At 40.0% G+C, this 19,344-nt stretch overlaps 1 protein-coding gene and 1 long non-coding RNA gene across 2 annotated transcripts in view; one reads left to right on the top strand and one right to left on the bottom strand.

The window, feature by feature from the left end:
- pax2b (paired box 2b) overlaps nt 1-7,611 on the top strand; it is a 26,688-nt gene extending 19,077 nt beyond the window's left edge. The window contains exons 8-11 of the mRNA XM_063893948.1: nt 4,334-4,339; nt 4,721-4,822; nt 6,712-6,798; nt 7,414-7,611. Coding sequence (XP_063750018.1) covers nt 4,334-4,339; nt 4,721-4,822; nt 6,712-6,798; nt 7,414-7,490 — 272 coding nt within the window. The 3' untranslated portion in view covers nt 7,491-7,611. The remainder of the gene's footprint in view (nt 1-4,333; nt 4,340-4,720; nt 4,823-6,711; nt 6,799-7,413) is intronic.
- The window catches only part of LOC134871256 (uncharacterized), a 25,494-nt gene extending 6,150 nt beyond the window's left edge, over nt 1-19,344 (bottom strand). The window contains exons 1-3 of the long non-coding RNA XR_010166654.1: nt 19,247-19,344; nt 14,717-14,906; nt 4,748-4,819 (exon numbers count right to left, since the gene is read on the bottom strand). This is a non-coding gene — a long non-coding RNA (uncharacterized LOC134871256). The remainder of the gene's footprint in view (nt 1-4,747; nt 4,820-14,716; nt 14,907-19,246) is intronic.

Genomic DNA, 19,344 nt, shown 5'->3' with positions numbered 1-19,344 from the left:
CTTATTCTTGTTCATTCAAACTGCTTTAAATTCAAATAGTGTGAGCCGTGGGTGAATTTATGAAAAGCAGAAGGAGGAGCTCAAACTTTTTTTGTGTATTTTCAGAAATAAATGGAGAGATGGCCTCGATACGGCCAATTGTCCACTAGTTCTAAAGAGAGTTTCTGTATTTCCTGAAATTAGTCAGAGCCAACCTGTTTTCTCGATGGTGCTTCAGGCTGAAGAGTCTTCTTCGAGCGCTGAGCGGAGTCCCTAGAGCACTCAGTGGGAGTTTTACACATCTCCACTCAGTGACTGCATACTGAAAAGTCTCTAAACATATTCCCTGCTGGGGCTGTTAATGAAGGCCTCCAAAGGCTTAAAGGCCCCCGTGTCAATGACACTTCCCCTCCTCAAGCAGCTGCTCTTGTACATTCCTGTCAAGTCTCTAAACAAAAAACTTCACCCAGCAAATACAACCAGCCAAACTTAGCATTCAATTAAGGTGAGTGAGTGCTCTCAGGGTGCTGTGCAGGAAGTATCAGGACCTGCGGTTGTCCAGTGAGCAGCGAGCAAAGATCAGACGGCGAACCTGCCGTAAGTGACGCGTGGCCTCATGACAAAGCGCTCGCCCGTCTTCCCACAGGGGGAAACTAAATTAATGCTTATTTCATCTTCACAAAAGCAAACTAACCTTTGAGCACACATTTGATAATGAATGACTTTCAGCCGGTGTTCGGGGAATTAAAGCAATTTGGCTCTCCAAACATTCTTTACTTAGTTGTAATTAATTAGGGTGCTGAGATTTTTTGGCTTGTGATAAATTGCCCCGTTCTGCATATAGCCTAGAAAAACTGGAGGTCAAAGATTTTTGGTTGTTGTTGTAGCAAACATGAAGGTGTCCCTGTCATGCTAAATTTAATACTCTTGCAAGCAAAAGAGTCATTCACAAATGACTTTGTTTCTGTGCCAAATAAAAAGAAGGTCATCTTGCTTTTTCGTTTCATGTTTTAAGAAACGGAGATGAAAGCAATGCAAAAAAAAAAGCACATTATAGTCTCTTGCCACGTTTTTGTCAGTTGAGATAAAACTCATCAATCTTCTGGCAGTATATTCAAGTGTTGACAAAATAGTTGAAAGAGTATGGCATTTTCAGCCACTCTGTATAGTTCAGATAAATACATATAGCCAGTAGTTCTTTTCAAAAAGCATTCAAACAATCTTGTCTGTAAAAGCAGGAATTACCATTTTCAACACTCAGCAGTCGCTATTACAAGTCACTTCTCAAATGAAGACAGGAATCAACAGGCTTTTGTAACAGCAAAAAACTCTTTCAATTGATTCTCGCAGGAAAAGAAAAAAGAGAGCACAGCCAAATAAATAGCTTGATTTGCTGGCGTTCAATCTAAGGGGACTGACAGAGGAAGCAGACAATATAAAGAAGCCCATCTTTTAATGAGAATCTGGACACACATCTCTGTTGTAAAAACAACAAAGGCTAGGGAGCAGCTAATGAGGCTATCATTGCTGTACAGAGAGTTCTCAGAACTGGTGCCTCACAGAAAGAGGGCTTTAAAGGGGACATAAAGCAACAGGCACAGAGCTGCTGGCAGTCACTGCCAACGCTATCCTGGAATTCAACAAAACTGGATACAACAGGGATGATGATAATTATTATTATCGCCGTCAACAGGAGAAAAAAGACTCAATTTGATAGCAACAGATTCATTTTCTATTAGGAAAACCTCGCCTTCAAGAAAACATTTTCTACATGTTCAATCTTTTGCTCTTGCACAATAAAAATACATTGAGTTTTACACTACTCCCAAAAATGAAGCAGAAAATCACCCACATCTTTGTTGAATTGTTACCATTTAGGGCTAGAAGGAAGATTAAAGCCTGTAATGAGGGCTGAGTTGAAATAAGTGATGCTATTGATCAGGTAGAAGTCACCGACCTAAATTGAGTACAGTCCCTGAGCATTTCACTTTTGTTATGAATGTCTAAAACAGGCAAAATGATGACTAAATGTGCACACAAATGGATAAAGCTAAGCGTATGATAGTGTCCTTTTAAAGTAAAAAATATATTTGTTGTTACAACCTCAAAATGGATCAGTTCAACCAATGAAATAAGAAAACAAAAACCGTGATGTATCGGATCAGTGCCGGCCAATTGGAATCAGTATGAAGAGGAAAATGTGTGATTGGTTGGATCCCTATTTAAAATGAATAGGTTAAAACAGCACTTCAGTTATATTTTAAAGAGATTAAACTAGATGTCCCTTTAAGACTGAAAGGCAGGGATTTTGTGCTCATAATGTATTTCATCTCTTTGAAGCGAGGTAATAAAGAGATAAGAGTATGTACTTTTATTAAACATGTTCGACTGCTGTAGCTGCTTCAATAATAATGAAGAAAAGATTGGGTCAGTGTTTGCAGAGACAGTTAGACAATAGTTACCAATGTCTACACACACACACACACTCACACAATGGCCTCACCCCCGCTGGACCCCCCACCTACAGTACTCCCACGGCTCCCTTTGACTTATGTGCACTGGCTTGTGGTTAACTAATTCTTATTATAAATGAAATGTCCGGCATGACCTCACTCTTCTCTGTAAAGCTCTTTAACTCCGCAGCCCTCCAGTCTCGGTGCTTTAACCAAAAGTCACATCTCAGCAGGCTTCATACAACACAGCCATCAGTGCTGAGATTTGCAAATAATAGAGAACACACTGAGCTCTTTCTTTATTGTACAATCCATGATCACAAATGGAAAAGTACTGTTTTTGGTCCTTGTTTTAAGCAAGCATCCAATTCACAGACAGCTAAAAACAACTCTTAGATCCGGACTAGAAACTATATACAGTAATGGAATTACTATTCAGATCATTTACTTAAGAAATAACTGCATTGAAATGAAAACACATCATTACACACCCAGAATTAAAAAAAGATATATCTACAGATCTGCTAAAGTTTTATGATCAAAATGTGCTTGAGTTTCAGGGACACACATTATACAGAATGACCCATTTAGGGGGGGATAATACTATATACAGTATATAGTCAATTATTGCATTTTTATGGTATGTGCTTTAAAATTTAAGCAGCATTTTTATGGATTAGCGAGTCAGGGTGGAGCTATTTTTAACGCTTTGAATGCCGTTTGAACAGTTAATAGCAGTCCATCATATTCAAGCAGATCTAACCATTTTTGTGCACACAAAATATAAATATGCAAACAATGTAGAAAACATTTAATGGAGTAAATGATTTATAAATGTGACCCAGTACAAATAGTACATTAAAAGTACCTAATTGTACTTTAATAAATGCATTTCCTTGTCATCTGCCAATGGGAAAATGTACAATAAAGCAACAAATTGAAAGCAAGTCATGTTGCTGTTAACATGTGTTGGTGAATGTTTTTACAGAACAAAAATCAGTGAAAGCCAAATCTATGGCTTTTTCTACACCCACTCTTCCCTCCTCCTACCCCCACTTCCTCCTCCTCCCTGGCAGGCCTGAGTCTGGTGCACCTCCAGGCTGCCACCCTGCCTCTTCACCAGATTCACCAGCCGTCCCCATAGCCCCCCCACCCTTAGGCCCCCACTGCAGCCAGTACGCCTGGCAGCCTGTAGTAGCAGGTACTTAAATACCCAGAGGGCCCATTCGCTCACCCTCAATTAAACAGATACGTTTTTCATGGTATTGCACATGTATGCATTGGATTTTTAAGTCAATATCTATATTAGCCCGTGGTTTATTCTCTCATTAGTGATGTTGATTAGCAGCAAGAGCCAGTTTTCAAAATTCTGACAGATAAATATTATTTGTTGCAAGACAATTTGAATTGCAGAGTTGTATATGTTTTATATTTTCATGTTTACATTATTTCCTTAAACAGTTTGTTAGTTAAGGCAAAAACATGGACAGTTTTCCTCTTCTTTCACTAGTCCCTCATTAAAGCTCCATTGGGAGATCATTTTCCCCTTGAATCCAAGTGGCCCTCACAGCTGACAATATAACAGGGGCCTCTTGTACCCCGGCCCCTGTGCAGATTTGGGTTACGTGCCGTTTTTCCCAGTGTCCCCATGGCCAGCGAGGACAGCCCAACCGTCACTCTCAATTACAGAGCTGAATATCTGCAGCCGGACGGGTCCCACTCCGCAGAGGGGCCAGTGTGCTCGGACTTTACAGCCACAGAGAAAGAGAGGCCGCCATATTTAGAAAAGGAACTTTGAACTGAGTAATGAGGAGGCATGTTTATGTGAACAGTATTCAGCTGGCTCAAAGCAGCAGCTGTTGTCCTGTTTTAAGTTCAACTGTTAGCTTTCTGGTGTTCAGTAACGGGTTCAGACAAAACTAGGTTCTTTATAATGATCTCTAAACTGTAGGGAAAATAAGGTTCTTGTGCTGACTACCTTGAGGCAGTGGTGATGAGTCATGTGTATAGTAATATAAGTATTTCCTGCAGGAGCTGGTTTGCATGAATGAAATCAAACACTAAATGCAGAGCTAGAAAGTAACTAAGCACATAACATTTATTTTTATAATAATGCAGGCCTTATTTTTTAAAGGCAGTATTGCATCTGTTGCTTAAGGATCCAAAAACCTTTCCCACCATAACGCTTGACCCAAAAAGTGACATTTAAATGCTTGTAGTCACATATAAACTGCAAAGCACTGATGAAGTGGTTTTTGTTTTGTTTTTCTTTCAACTTGTCTCTCCAGGTCGGGATATGTCCAACACAACTTTACCTGGGTACCCCCCTCACGTTCCCCCCACGGGCCAGGGCAGCTATCCGACCTCCACGCTCGCTGGAATGGTTCCTGGTAAGTGAGAGACAACATCACATGGATTAATATTGTCATTAGGGGGTCTATTTAACAGGTGCCCTCAAAATGAACAGGTGTAGAAGCTTCAGAAGCAGAGTGAGGAGAGTTTGGCGTCAGATTAAGCAGAGAGGCGATAACAATTGACCTGCAGAACAAGAGGCACACACATCCTTAGCTTAGTTTGTATGATTGGATTAGACGGGCTGAATAAGTGGTCAGAGATGGAGGACAGTGGCTCTGCCTTCCTTCCTGCTTTTTCTCTTTCTTATTGGCTCATTATCTTCCTGCGTGGACGTTCGCACCGGTCGTCGATAAACCGCACTACCAGCCCTCCCCAGCGTCTGCGCTCCAGAGGAGCTCCCTTCCCCTGATCTACTTAACCTGCAGTTAAGGTTCACAGCAAACAGTCAAGGGTCAAAAGGCAGAGGCATGTGAGCTCGGTAAATATTCAAATCTCTGTCTCTCTGAGGAGGTCAGGCTTGTGTTTCACAGCCAGGGAGTTTTGGTGCCCGGCTTCTTCAGCTCCAGTGTCACCAGACACATTTTCACCAAACCACAGCCGGCATTTTGCTTTGATGTGATTATACCACTAGGATGAGGGAAACCAGTGGAGTGTGTCTGGTGTTTGCATATCATTTACCAAATCACACCCCATCCCAGGCCCTGACTGTTACTCCTTCTCCTTTATGACGAGTTTTGTTATTGACTCAGCAAAGAGGGTGACATTAACTGCACTATTTGTTTTTTCCCCTGGTTAGCAGATAATCTTAAAAAACTAAACCAATTTACAAAGACATATCTTTATACTTTATAAAAAATGTAGATACTTTTATTTTCAAGATCCAGTTTCAATACAACAAAGGTTAATTTAATTCATGTTCTGATGTTTCAAGAAGAAAACAATATATATATATATTCCCGTTTTCTAAACATTGTTTAGTTCATTTTTCATTAATTCAAGTCAAAATAAAAAGGGGGACTCTTAGTATTCAAGTTTTTCTTTCTGCTTCTGTTAAGAAAAGCTGCTTTGGAAATAAAGAGACTTAACAATTTCTGACATACTGCTGAAAAAAGTGAATTTAACAGTAACCAGAAACAACAATGGAGGATGTGGTCGCACCCAGGGGCTGTCTGGATTTGCTTTTGGATGTTGACTCATAAAACTGTTAAATCAGTTTGGTGGGAAAGCGTCAAGTCAAACATACTTTAACTTTCCATTTGTTCCTATGTGGCACAAAGCAGAAGATGAGGGCCTTAATCCTATGGCTTTTGGTTTTGTGTTACAACCCATTCATCCTATACACAACCACTAAGATTTAGTGACAGGCGCAAAACACTGTAAAAGCAAAGCCATTTCTCACCAGCTTAATATAAAATCTAGCCTTTATTGTCTCGTAAAAGGAAGAAACGTGTTGAACCAGCCGCAGTGCTCACTGACATGCTCCAAGTTAGTTTCCCTGCAATGAAATTCTACCAAACACCACAGCTCAGACCAGAGGGGTTTGGATTGGAGATGTAAAAAATCCCTTTAAGAAAGGCTGCAGGATTTATTGCAGCATATCAAAAATGTATGCATGAAACTGTTTATTACCACTCTGTATTTATTAGACGGGTTTGGAATATAGTGGAGGAAGAAGAATGGGTAGATATCCATAAATGGGACAGGGAAAGCCGCCTTCAGTGTCACATCCTGTATTGTTCAGTGTTGCATAACTTAAGTGAAATGAAAAAGAAATAAATTACTTGCTTGACTGGTTGCACATCGATGACTATCATTTTGCCCCTCAAATTGCATCCTGTTTTGAATGACGAGAAATGACTGCATGTGAACGGGGTAATGGTTTGATGCATTGAAATGCTAATTGATTTGTTGTTTTGTTTTGCAGGGAGTGAGTTTTCGGGGAACCCCTACAGTCACCCACAGTACACAACCTACAACGACGCATGGCGATTCAGCAACCCAGCATTACTAAGTGAGTAGAGAGACAAGCTGGACTAATTGACCCCTCCCCCAAGAGTGATTGTCCAATTGAAGGCTAGCAACTTAGCACCGTATAAGGAATGCATTAAACACCATTACCTGATCTGGCCTGAGCAGCTTGTTAGCATGCCCTGCTAACTTAGTGAATAAAGCAGCAGAGTAAGGGTAGTCCTGGATGCTATCAGGGTTGACGCGAACAACGCTGTCCCTCTCTTTATTACATTTTGGGGATGTCCATTCTTCTTACACTGCTGAAAGTTAAAACATTCTGTAATTCATGTAGCTCGTAAGTGCATAATCATATTCACTCCTACAATATTCTCATCTTAAAATGAGTCAGCTGAAAACATTAAAAGCTGGAAAGTTATCGGGCAGGTCATGAAACTAGCATTATTGGAAAAGTTGTCATTTCAGCCTATATAACTGAGGGACGCTGGCAAGAATTTGGAAAACCTGCTTAGTTTGAGTCAAATATTGACAAACATTGGAACATGGAAATATGTAAAAATGCAGTTTATTTACAGTACAAATACTAATACTGTTAATGCATTTGGTAACTGTGATTTTTGTTGTTGTTACAAATGGTTCATTCTTCTGTTAATTTCAGGTTCCCCTTATTATTATAGTGCCGCATCCAGAGGCTCCGCCCCTCCCACTGCTGCCACTGCCTATGACCGTCACTAGTTACCATGGAAACCAAATCAACCTGCAGGACCATGGCCTTAACCTCCATATTGCCCCGGTGTGAGCCGCATGGTCCACTGGACACTGAGCAACTGCGCATAAAATGTTCCCGGCTCACAAAGAGAAACTTCATTTTGGGGGGGGGGGGGGTTCCAGACGACTTCTCTCCATGCAGCTTTTTTGGACACTAAAAGCCAAAAAAAAACCTACAAGAAGATCATCAGAGACACTACAAAAAACACCCAACACACATGCTGAAAACTGTGGCTAATTGCAGAAAAAAAAGAAAAAGAAAATGACTATAAACAAAAGATCTGGTTTTGTTTTCCCCCCGTGGCACAGGTTCATCCCATCACGGATCAATACTGTACATTCCTTTTCTTGACAGCTCTCAGCAGGGACGCTGTCCAGAGCTTAAAATGTAGCAGCAGCCTTTATTCTTTTCCCGTTTCCTTTCGTCTCCCACTCGATTCAGATGGCAGCGCTATGAGATAAGAGGAGATCAGCAGCAGCACATGCAGGCTGTGGCAGGCTAACGTTGTTTTCATCCATCTAAACAGTCACCGACCAAACATCCAGCATGAGTAAATCGATCGTTTTTGATGCCATGAGAAGATTAGGACATGTTCTCTGTGATACACAATCAAGATGTAAAAATGAAAATGAAGTAAATAAAGAAACATCCATTTGAAAATAGAGGGAGCCATGACAATATATCACCATGGCCCGCTATTTGCAAGATTTCAAGAAACTAGTAAATATATTCTTAAAATGATTTTTTTATTTCATTTTTATAATTCGTAAACTGCGGACTGCTTGGCTAGTGTTTTCCTATTTCTTATTTGTCAGGATACAAAAGGTCATCAGGCAAGCAATTGTGTTTTTTGTTAATTTTGCACTATGTTGTTGGAGGTTTGCAACCCTGGAGCGTTATTATGCAGAAAAATGATGATGCATATTTGCTTTACTTCATGAAATAGACTGTAAGTCTAATAAGTCTCAGTCTGAAAAGGCACTTACGGCTTCACACGTTCTCCTGTAATTCAAGGCCCATCATGTCACAGCCTTGACGTGCACTACTATGTTCTCACCGCTTACATTTCTATTTAAGTTGATTAAGTCTTTGGCATTCAACCACAGAAAATGGATATAACAGCCATCCCTAGTCACACCAGTGTCATTTGTCTAGTTTGATGTCCCAAGCATTCATTCTGACGACTCTAATAACGTCAAAAAGCAGGGCGACGATTTCAGCTAAATGCCTTAAACATGTTCCCTCCTAACTTCATGTTTCAGGCCGAGTTACTTCTTTGAATCACACTGGAATGATGGTTTTTTCATCTGTCAAGTGAATGTATTTGCATTTGCCAAAGACTTAGTTCTTGTTAATGTTTATTTACAGGCCGCCTATATGCATCATGAGAGCAGTATTATTATTATTATTATTATTATTATGAAAAGCCCACGTTGTTCATGAGGAAAAGTATATGTATAAATTCTATGCAGTGCAGAGATGGTCATCATATGCATATTCAGCTGTAAACCTAAAGGTAGGTGGAGTTTATTTAATTGTTATGTTATTTACAAATTGTTCATTTTCGTAGAAGGATTTTTTGTGTGTGATGTGAAGACACTTCTCTGTAAATACAGTAAGAAAAAATGTCTTTCATGTTCATGGGTATTATCACTTTCATTATGCTGGTCTCACTTGTACAATAATAAAAGTGTCTGAAATCTTTTACGCAAAAGGAGTTGCATGGTGTTTCTCACTTTTTCGATTAATGCTTTAAAGGTTAGTTGATAGGATAAAGATTGGTCTTTTGGTCCCTATTTTTGGCTCCGACTTGGTCTCAAATTTAAAAAAACAAAACTTTCAAACGGGTCTTAGAAGTCCTGTGTCAAAAAGAGTCTATCATACAATTATTATTTAATTCATTCTTCAAACTACATTTATAATAAAGTTATTCAGTTTAATATCAATGCATCATTTAATAGCTGTTAATCTGCTGTCCCACAGTATACAATGTAGCTAAAATAGGGTTATTTATTAATAGGGGACTGACAGGTTTAAAATGCTATGTACACAAAAAGCTTCATAAGAAATATGGGAATGATAAAATGATACAGCCGTTTCATATTATGAATCATATAACTCTTCAAACAACATTTCTGATGCTTGATAGGAGAAGAAATTGGAAGTTATGTTGCAAATACTAAACAAAAGTTAAACATAACAGTGAAAAGGAAAAGGTGTCACAAAAGACCTTCATACTGATCTTAAAAATGAAACTGTTTAATATATTTGATATTAGACAGATAAGGTTCCTCAGATAAATTATAACAGGTGTCAATAACCACGTTTGACCCAGAATGATCTCACTAATGTAATTCCCATTTAAAACATCACTACATAGTGGGTAAGCGTTTACATCCTGACCATAAATGCTCAAATGAAGCCATGATGAATATTTGATGTCTATGAAAGGTCATGAGCCGACAAACAATTCGATGAGAAAACTGAAGTTTCAGTAAACAATGGCAGAAGGAATTCAGGTCGCCTAATGAGACTATTTTGGGATAAATGTATTTATTTTTCAGGTTTCAGATCCCATGGTGCACAGAGGGGCTTCAGTGAGAATGCCTCTAAATGTTTTCTCTATGACTCGGATCACTGAGCAGCACATAAAGTGTTTAACCTCTCCTCGCTTTGTGAAGCTGAATTAATTTTTCTAGCAGTGTGCCTGAATTCAATTTGTGCTAAGTTGCAGGGAGAGATTTATGCATGAAATCCCTCTTAGGGCTTATTTCACTCTTTCTTCGCTCAGTAATCCCTCCGTCGCTGCCGCCTTGTATGACTTAGTTATATCATTATTGATTTACAACAAGTGGACACTGTCCTGATTAGCACTGTGTGATTTGCAAAGGATTTGGGCTGCTGGAGCACACGATAAAGCTGCGTGTACATTTGAAACGATGTCAGACAGAATGGGAACGTATAATACAGTTGTTGAGCTTTTCAGTTGTTAATTCAGATGCTCATATATTGGTCCGAACACTATTTTCAATCTTGTTTTAATGGAAAAAAGTGAGTTTTACCCTGTGGCCATGCATGGATAAGAGTGGTATGATACAAAACGAAAATATGATTGGTTTTTTTAGAGAGAATACTGAGTTTCCATCATCTGACACATTTTATTCCAAATTTGAAACACATAAAAATGAGAAAAAACAAGCTCCAAAAAAACATACTGAGCTGAGCTGTTTTTTGGTGCACTCTGATGCCTCTGGGTCCACGAGGAAAGACCCCCTTTTTGCTTAGTAATTCAATTTCTCTGCCTGTTGTTTATTTCATAGCTCCCCTGTGAAGCATCAGAAGCGGATGTTCTGTCAGCCCCTAACCGTCATATATGTTTGTCATTCACAGCCCTTGTTAAAAGGAGGAAGGGAGGGGAAAAAAGGAGCTTGACTCTTCCCTCTCCCCAGCTGAGAATTCCCAGAAGCAGAATTATTCTATTTAGATGGAAACTTTTTTGTCACTTTCCTGTCTAAATTGGCATATCTGGCTCTCTCCTCGGAAACCAATAAACTGTGAACTTGGATGTATCTGTCAATCAAGCTGAAATTGACTGCAGCATGCCAGATGACAACAGCATCCTCTGGAATATAAATATATATTTTACTTTCTTACTATACACACATACACACAGGAGCGGTGGGAGGATCTGATTGGCTCTAAACGGCAGCTGTCACTATTTTTGATCATCAAAAACTCAGTTGATATAAAAAATCAACAGTAAAAACAACAATACATGCCATTGATTGTCTCTGAATGACCGAAATGTAAGATTAAGAAAGGCATATTTGATCTTAAAAAAGTTCAAAAGCTTAGCCGTGTATTATATGAAGACATTTTTATTTAGATGAAAAACTAGTTCAGTGATTTAAGTTAACACAGTAGTGCTGAAATATTGGTTTATTGTATTATACTAAAACAGGCTGCTCAGCTATGATTTTATATTCTACTTCAAACTAAACTCACTCTATATCAAACTGTGACATTAATGTTATTACTCCTAGTTGGATGAACAGTAATTATCTAAATGTGAAGACCTCATTCTGTAGATTGCTCATGAGGAAGATGAATAACTACGTCTCAAAAGTTGCACAGCAAAATAAAAAAGTGTACATATGGAACGATTTATGATCCGTTCAATACTGTTCATCATTGAGCAAAGAAAAAGCAGGGAAGAAACATGCTGGAGCTCCACATGTGGTAGGAACTGTGTTAAAATATAGTTCTGACAATACCAAGGAAGTGCTTCTATTTCAGGTAACACAGTCAAACAGTGAACCTCATCATGCATAACTTCAAACCACAGTGTCAGAGCTAACTGTTGACCTTTGGAGCCGCTCCGCACTCACACATGCTGACTGAACACTCTCTCTGTGCGATTTGTACAGTGGTTCTATGAATATGCCGCAGCAACTGAATTATAATTTGGTTACTGGTGTGTCAAATGTACAATAAATCCTCAGGATGTTATAATTTGCAGTGACACACCAAGACGAGGGGAAGGGAGGGGGTGAGGAGAAAATATGAAAATGCATTTCACGTCTTTATATCCGAGTGGTGGTTTGGACGGTGCGAAAAGAGGGAATGGATCTGCTGCTTTATGTGCTGTATCTAATTGGATATGGCAATATATAATATGATTCTCCAGTATCCATCAATTCCTGTGTAAGACCTGTTTGTATGGCCGTGTCACCGGGGCAGCCTAGCTTGTTATGATGCCTGAGCAGCAATTATGAGGTAATTTTTGACTCTTGCTGTGTGAGGCCATCCAGAGGATACTTGAGGGGAGGTTCCTAATGAGTGAGCATTGATTGATTGGACCTAATAAGTGCGCTGCTCAACTGAAAGAGAGTGTGAGAAAAAGGGGAAAAAAGAGGGGGGTACGGTGGAGATTGGACAGGATATTTCCAAATGAAGCAAATGACCAGCGATTAGATTTGTTAGCATATAGGTGAGCGCCACACCGCTGCCAAAACGAGGCTAGCTGCCCGACTGGCTCTGCCCGGCGCCAAAGCTCATTTACCCTTCACCAGTAAATAATTACCCTAATGGCTATTGTGTGATACATGATGCAATTAAAGCCTAATGCAATGCACCTCTCTTAGTGAACGTGTCAGGTCCCCCATACACAGGCGCTGGTGGTCCCGGGCTAGCGGGGCTTGCTACCTGACTGGCCAGTAATGAGGATATCCTCCAAAGCAGACAGAAGCGCTCCCTAATCAGCTGGATCTGTCAGCCAGGCGTGTTTGTTTGCAACCAGGGGGAGCTGGGAAATATTCAGAGAGAAGTGAGGAGGCAACGCAAAATTTGATGCAGGCTATTCCTGGTCGCAGAAGAGGGAATAATAGAAGCTGGTAGAAGAGAGGGCAGAAACATCAACCCCCATCCTTTCCACCCCCCCTATAACCCCAGCTCCTCCTGCAGCTCCCCTCACCCTCACCTCCCCCTCCACACTCCCAACACCCCAGTCACTGTCAGGCCAAACACATGATGAATTGCCCTGTCAACAGAATTCATTCAGGGACCAATTAATTCAGCAGAAATGAACTAGAGCCATCAGTCGCTGAAAAACTCAGAGCAAAGAGAGCAAAGTAGCTCTCGTTGGAAGACAGAGAGACAGTGTGTGTGTGAGGGAGAGAGAGAGGGAGAATGAGGGAGAGGGTGCCAAGGGAGTTTTGTGGAAGTTAGCCTGACAGGAATTGGTCATTTAATGCTTTAGCGCACTGGAGACAGCCCCTGTCATAGAGGAAGCCATGACAGGACTCCCCTGGTACTTTATTTATTAATTATCCAGAGCAGCAAGGGGCATTTAACTGTCTCACTCCAGGCCTGTCAACTCGACTTCTTGTCATTTCCTCTCTATAAACAGGTCCTTAAGAAACAAACCCGAATCAAAGCAGGAGAGTCTAAATGTAATTATTCACAGAGCAGACAAATATTTATGTTGTGACGGTTGTTGCTTTTAGAAAAAAAGAAAAAAGAAAAATCAATTGTCATGCTCAGGTTTGTTTGTTTGGAAGTGCGATCCTGGTTTGATATTTTAAACACTCGATTGTATTCGAGGAAACAATATCTGGACTGTGCTGTCAGCTGATCAGCTGTCAGCAGTGAAAGGGGAGTCAGGTCACTTGCACGACCTCTTGACAAGAAAACAACACAGCCATAAACACCCCTCTAAGAATACTATAGAAAAAAATGAAATAAAGAGATAGATTTTTTTTTTTACATCTATTTGTAGGTCATGTTTATGTTCCAATTGTAAGCTATTCAGTCAAAGGTCTGGTGAGATGGTGCATGTAGTTAAGTTACTTTTCTAATCTTCTACCTTTCTATTTTGTGAGCCCTTGTTAGGGTGCTGATGTGTTGGGAACCATGTTGGTTCTAAAATGCTTTCTATGATTTAGAAGAACAAATCAAATTATAACTATTACAAATGTAATATTTAAAGAAACATACACATTTTATAAATTGATGTACTGAATTATTCCCAATTTTCTGAGTAATCAAATAGGTTGTGAGTTCTACAAGAATGTAGCTTATAAAAGAGTTCAAAATACTATGCTCAAGTAAAAGTATTTAACACAACAGATTTTTACTTAATAACAAGTACATATGTTTTTTTTAAAAATACCTGGACCAAAGTAAAAAAGTAGCTTAGTTCAAATTGAGTAAACACGTTACATTTTCAAAAAGTACACAACACAATCTAGGATTTATGATAATGATGATGTTACATGATACTGATATTTAAGAAATAATTACATTTAGGCTACAAAATATAGTGAATTTACAGGTCGACGTATACACAGCAGAGGCCATGTCCAAACAAATTACAGGATACTACGTCAGGGAAGGGACTGTGCAGTCTGTGCATAGGCCTACAAGTGATGATCAATTACACAACATGCTTCTTTACTGTGGCTCTACCAGAATTAATAGGGAAAGAGACAAAAACGTAACATAATATTTAGCGACACAACAACACCGAAATAAACATTACTTAATGCAAACCACATAGACATGCATCAACAACACACATTGCACAAAGCTGCAGCAATAACAACAACAAACAATAAACAAAAAGAGAGCTGCACAGATTTAGCACAACATTGACAGTAGCTAGCTAGCTGGTAAACACCAAGGAGGTACATACCTGTGTGAAGGGCCTTGTTCCTGTCCTGAGCACTGTGAAGTCCTGCAAAACTCCTCTGCACTCTTCAAAGTTTTCCGACATGTTCAGCCAAATTAGGCACTGCATTCTCTAAAACAGCAAAAGTCCTCATACAAATGCTAGAAGTAAAAATTTCGACGGTGACCGTGTAAAAGTCAACTGAAAGATCCACCTGACACAGTTTGCAGCGAGTAGAATGGGCATGGTGCTGATGCTGATGCATAGCACCCCTGATGCACCTTCACAGCAACGTCAGTGGAGCGTCACTTGGATGCTCGCAGGGGCATCTGGATTTTTTGTTTTTTTTTAAATATATAAAATATAAACACAAATATACGAATTCGCTTATAACATTTTGTAAAAAAAATGAAAGGCCAAATAGCTTGACTGGGATCTAGGGGGAAATTCCCCAACAACTGAAATACAAATGATTGACTTGAGAGGTCAACCTTGCCCTGCTCGTGGTGACCTTACATGGACGACTATACATGTGGGACGCACGAAGCGCCTAGTTACTGACTAGATGGGTTAAATGAAGAGACCAATTTCACGGTGTGTGCGCTCTGCTGTGCATGATGTGACAAATGATTTCATCCTCGTACTATCCTCTATCTTGTTGAGCGCACATGTAGATCCAAAATCAATAACGACAAAACAATGCACGGTGGCTAGCCGTCTTATCTTAGCACAGAATTTAGATGAAGATTGAAAATGAATCCATGTAATTGAACACTTTGTTTTGGAAACAAGTGTTTGTGACAAGATACTTTTGAAAGGTTTTTTGTTTCCAGCACAAGCATGTCTGCAAATGGCATTGTCTCAACTATGTTACCTTAACGATTATCCAGATTCTGATTGCTTTTTGTGCTTTTTTTCAAGCATGCCAAACAAGGGTTTTTTATCTTTCATGTGCTTTTGTACCCTGTTGTCTTTATGAATTCAAGGGAAAGACGTGTTCAGGCAGTGGAAACGAGGATTCACGAAGTGCACTGGCCCACCTCGGCTGTACGGTTATTTTGCCATTCATGAGTCTTTGACCTTTGTCACCTGGTGTATCGGGTTTTGATGAATTTTTTCAGGCATCTTGAACAAAAAGCCGCAAAGCCGCAATGATAGTACTCGAAGGCACAAATAACAGAAAACTTAGCGCAGTAACAGCTACAAAGCATTTAAATTAGAAAATCTTTAGTAAATGTTCGTAATAGAATCTCCTTTGTTTGGGGTCACAAAAAAGGAGACTTGTAGGGAGTGATTTGGAAACAACCTAACATGACCAAATACTGAGCATGCGACTTCTGAGACCTGACCTGGAGTTTGAACAAAGAGAGATCATGGCGAAATTTGGAGAGTGTGCAGAGATAATTTATTACAGATGCTAGAGGCAAGCGGTCCTTTCTTTGGCTGACAGCCGACGGACAACAGAGGGAAAGTATCCAAAACATGGGTCAGCTGCTTACAGTACGTGGGGAAAGATCTTTCTGTTAATAATGTTTTTCTTGATTCTATAATGCGCCGGATTCCACTGCAGACACACTCTTCTCATGCATCCGAGACTTTTTTATTCGTCTTAACTTGCCCATGGATCGTCTTCAAGGCTTTTGCTTTGACGGCGCCAGCAATATGTCTGGCCGCTTTGCGGGTGTCCAGGCAAAACTTAAAGAACAATGTCTGGTGCACTATACGTTCACTGTGCCAACCATTGCATTGGATTTAATATTGCAGAGGCTGCAAGGGAGGTACAACTAGTCGCTGACACACTACATTTGTTCAGAATCTTTCTGTGATAATAGGAGAATCAGCAAAGCGCAAGGCAATCTTTCAGTCATGTTTTGGAGGTGATGACGTTGTCTGCAACCTGCTGTCACTGTGCCCAACAAGGTGGGCTGTACGCACAAAGGCTATCAAACGCGTGTGTTGTTCATATGGTGTGGTTTTAGAGACAATTAAAGTGCTGCAGCAAGACAAATCGATGAGAGGTGAATCACGTGCTAAGTTGGCTGGTCTTTACATACAAGCAACGAAGGGGAAGACCTACTTTGGCCTTGTCAGCTGTGAGGCCCTTTTTGAGCCATGTGAAGAAGTGGCCAAAGTACTCCAGCACAAGAAGGCGAATGTTGGGGGTGCCTTGGAGTGTGTCAGTGTACTTAAAAAACAAATGTGTGCACTGAGAGAAGATACATGTGTGAAAGACCTGATCAGAAAAGTGGAAATGTGTGCAGCACAGTATAACTTGAAAATGCCCCATCCACCCAGAACCAGCAAAACTCCAGCTCGTCTGAGAAACACACAGGTAGCGGAAGACATCGCACCACGCACAGGACACCAACAGTGGCAGCGGGAGTTCTTTGAGGCTGTGGATATTGTAACATCAGAGCTAGACCGTCGCTTTGACCAGCCTGGGATGAAAACAGCAGCCAAGAGAGAGAAAACTATCACTGATGCTGCCAGTGGACTTTATTCAGGTCTGGATGACATTGCCCCCCATCTCCCTACCCAGATAGACCAGTCTCGCTTGCACATGCAGCTCACACTGTTGGGTAGTCTTACCAAAGACAAAGGGCTCCGAACATCTACAGACATCGCAGAGTTTTTGGGCAAACTGCATCCTCAAACTAGAGAATTGATGAATGAAGTGGAAAAGTTCATGGAACTTTGTCTCTCGCTGCCTGTGTCTGTTGCCTCTTCTGAAAGGTCGTTCTCCACACTCAGGCGGCTAAAAACATGGTTGAGGAGTACGATGACTCAAAAAAGGCTCACACACCTGGCTTTGTTGCACGTCCATCAGGAAACTTTAGATATGTTGGACATTCAACCTTTGATGAAAGCCTTTGTTCAAAACACAGCAGAACGCAAGGCCACCTTTGGTATCATCAATTAAAAGTAAGCTGAGTCCCACCAAGTTGTCTCCCACCAATCAGTTTGATATGCAATGTATAGTTTTGTCATTGATGTCTTTATTGTGTGTTTATATATGCTTTTTGCACTATGAATACCTCTATATAGCATACCTCTATTGCAAATGATTTTGATGCATACCTTTGTGCTGCCACTTAGTTAAAATGTCAAATTGTAAATATTTTAGTGTTCAATGGATTTTACTGCTGCCTACACCAAATGTACTGAATAGCTACTTGTTAATTTTTTACTCAGTTGGCTCTCATCACTCTATATAGCATACCTCTATTGCAAATGATTTTGATGCATACCTATGTGCTGCCACTTAGTTATGATGTCAAATTGTATTGTTATTGTTTTTTTAGTGTTCAATGAATTTTACTGCTGCCTACACCAAAATGTTGTACTGAATAGCTACTACTTGTTAATGTTTCACTCAGTTGGCTCTCATCTCAGATCAGCTGGGGTGTGTTGTTATAAATATGGTTACATACCATTGGCTGGCTATATACCATTCAAGAGCTAGTTATTAACTCTTAATAAAAGTATTTGTAGCAAACTTGAAACAACTATTTGTTTAATTGAATCATCATTTCCCCAACATTTCCTTCATATACTGTTATTTACATGTAATATAATATGCAATGCAATAGAAATGCAGTGTCCATGAGGGAGTAGGCCTAATGGGCTATTATACTTATTTACAACACAATATTGAGAGACACAAGATTAAGAGACTGTTTTAATTTAAAATGTTTAGAATGTAAAGGTCATAAAGGTAACTGACAGTGCAGACAAGAGACTGGTGAGCTGTCAAAACGATGAAGATCAAGACAATTGTATTTATCATGGTCTTAGTAGACATGAATGATACACATTAGGCTAGCTGATGAGCATGAATGACAAGCCGTTTTTTGTATTAGAGTGCCATCTATTGGGCACAATTGGTAATTCGCTACTTGCATTAAGCTTTGTGACGTACTTCCGACTCTGTATTTTTACTGTAACGTTAGGCTACTTTTTAAACAACAATGCGTCTGCATGACACTAGGCTACACATTAACTTTTTGTATTAAGTCCCTGAACCGTCTGCACTGGACATGTATGCATCAGCTATGGAAGACCTGTCCAAAGAAGTAGAGGATCTGAGAAAGGAAATACGGGAGTTACGTGCACAGTAAAATAAAGGTCCAGCGAGATATTGGCGCAGTGGTTTGCTGGCTCCGACGCAGACATCAGATTCTACTCCAGGTAACGTTAGATCTAAGTTGTGCTAGTCAGCTAACTAACTGTCTGACTTTGACCAAAGTAGGCTAATAAACATCAGTTAAATTATAAAGAATCCTATCGTAAAACTATCGTAAAAAAAAAAGTTAATGTGCCTAGGCCTATGGTTGATGACATATGCCTGCATATGTTATCTGAGTGTAGAATATTGAAATTTGTGGCTGCAAAGGACATTTCTAAAACGTCTCACCCTCAACCGTACACCGCGCTAAAATTACGTATTTAGCAGTCAAAATTCAAAACATTTATAGGTGGAGAAATCGTTGGACATTCCTTATTTTTTTCTTATTCAGCACCCCTGGTCAAAAAGAGGTTCCCGCGCCACTGCACCTGACACATGTTCTAAAGCATTTTCGCATGTTAGCATGTTAGCATGATAGCATGTAGCCACACCCAGAATGCACCTGTTCACGCAACGTCAAGGGTGT

Source organism: Eleginops maclovinus, chromosome 10 (genome assembly GCF_036324505.1).
Source record: "Eleginops maclovinus isolate JMC-PN-2008 ecotype Puerto Natales chromosome 10, JC_Emac_rtc_rv5, whole genome shotgun sequence".
NCBI lineage: Eukaryota > Metazoa > Chordata > Actinopteri > Perciformes > Eleginopidae > Eleginops > Eleginops maclovinus.
Note: the sequence above shows the minus strand (reverse complement) of the source record. Positions and strands in the feature narration are given on the sequence as shown.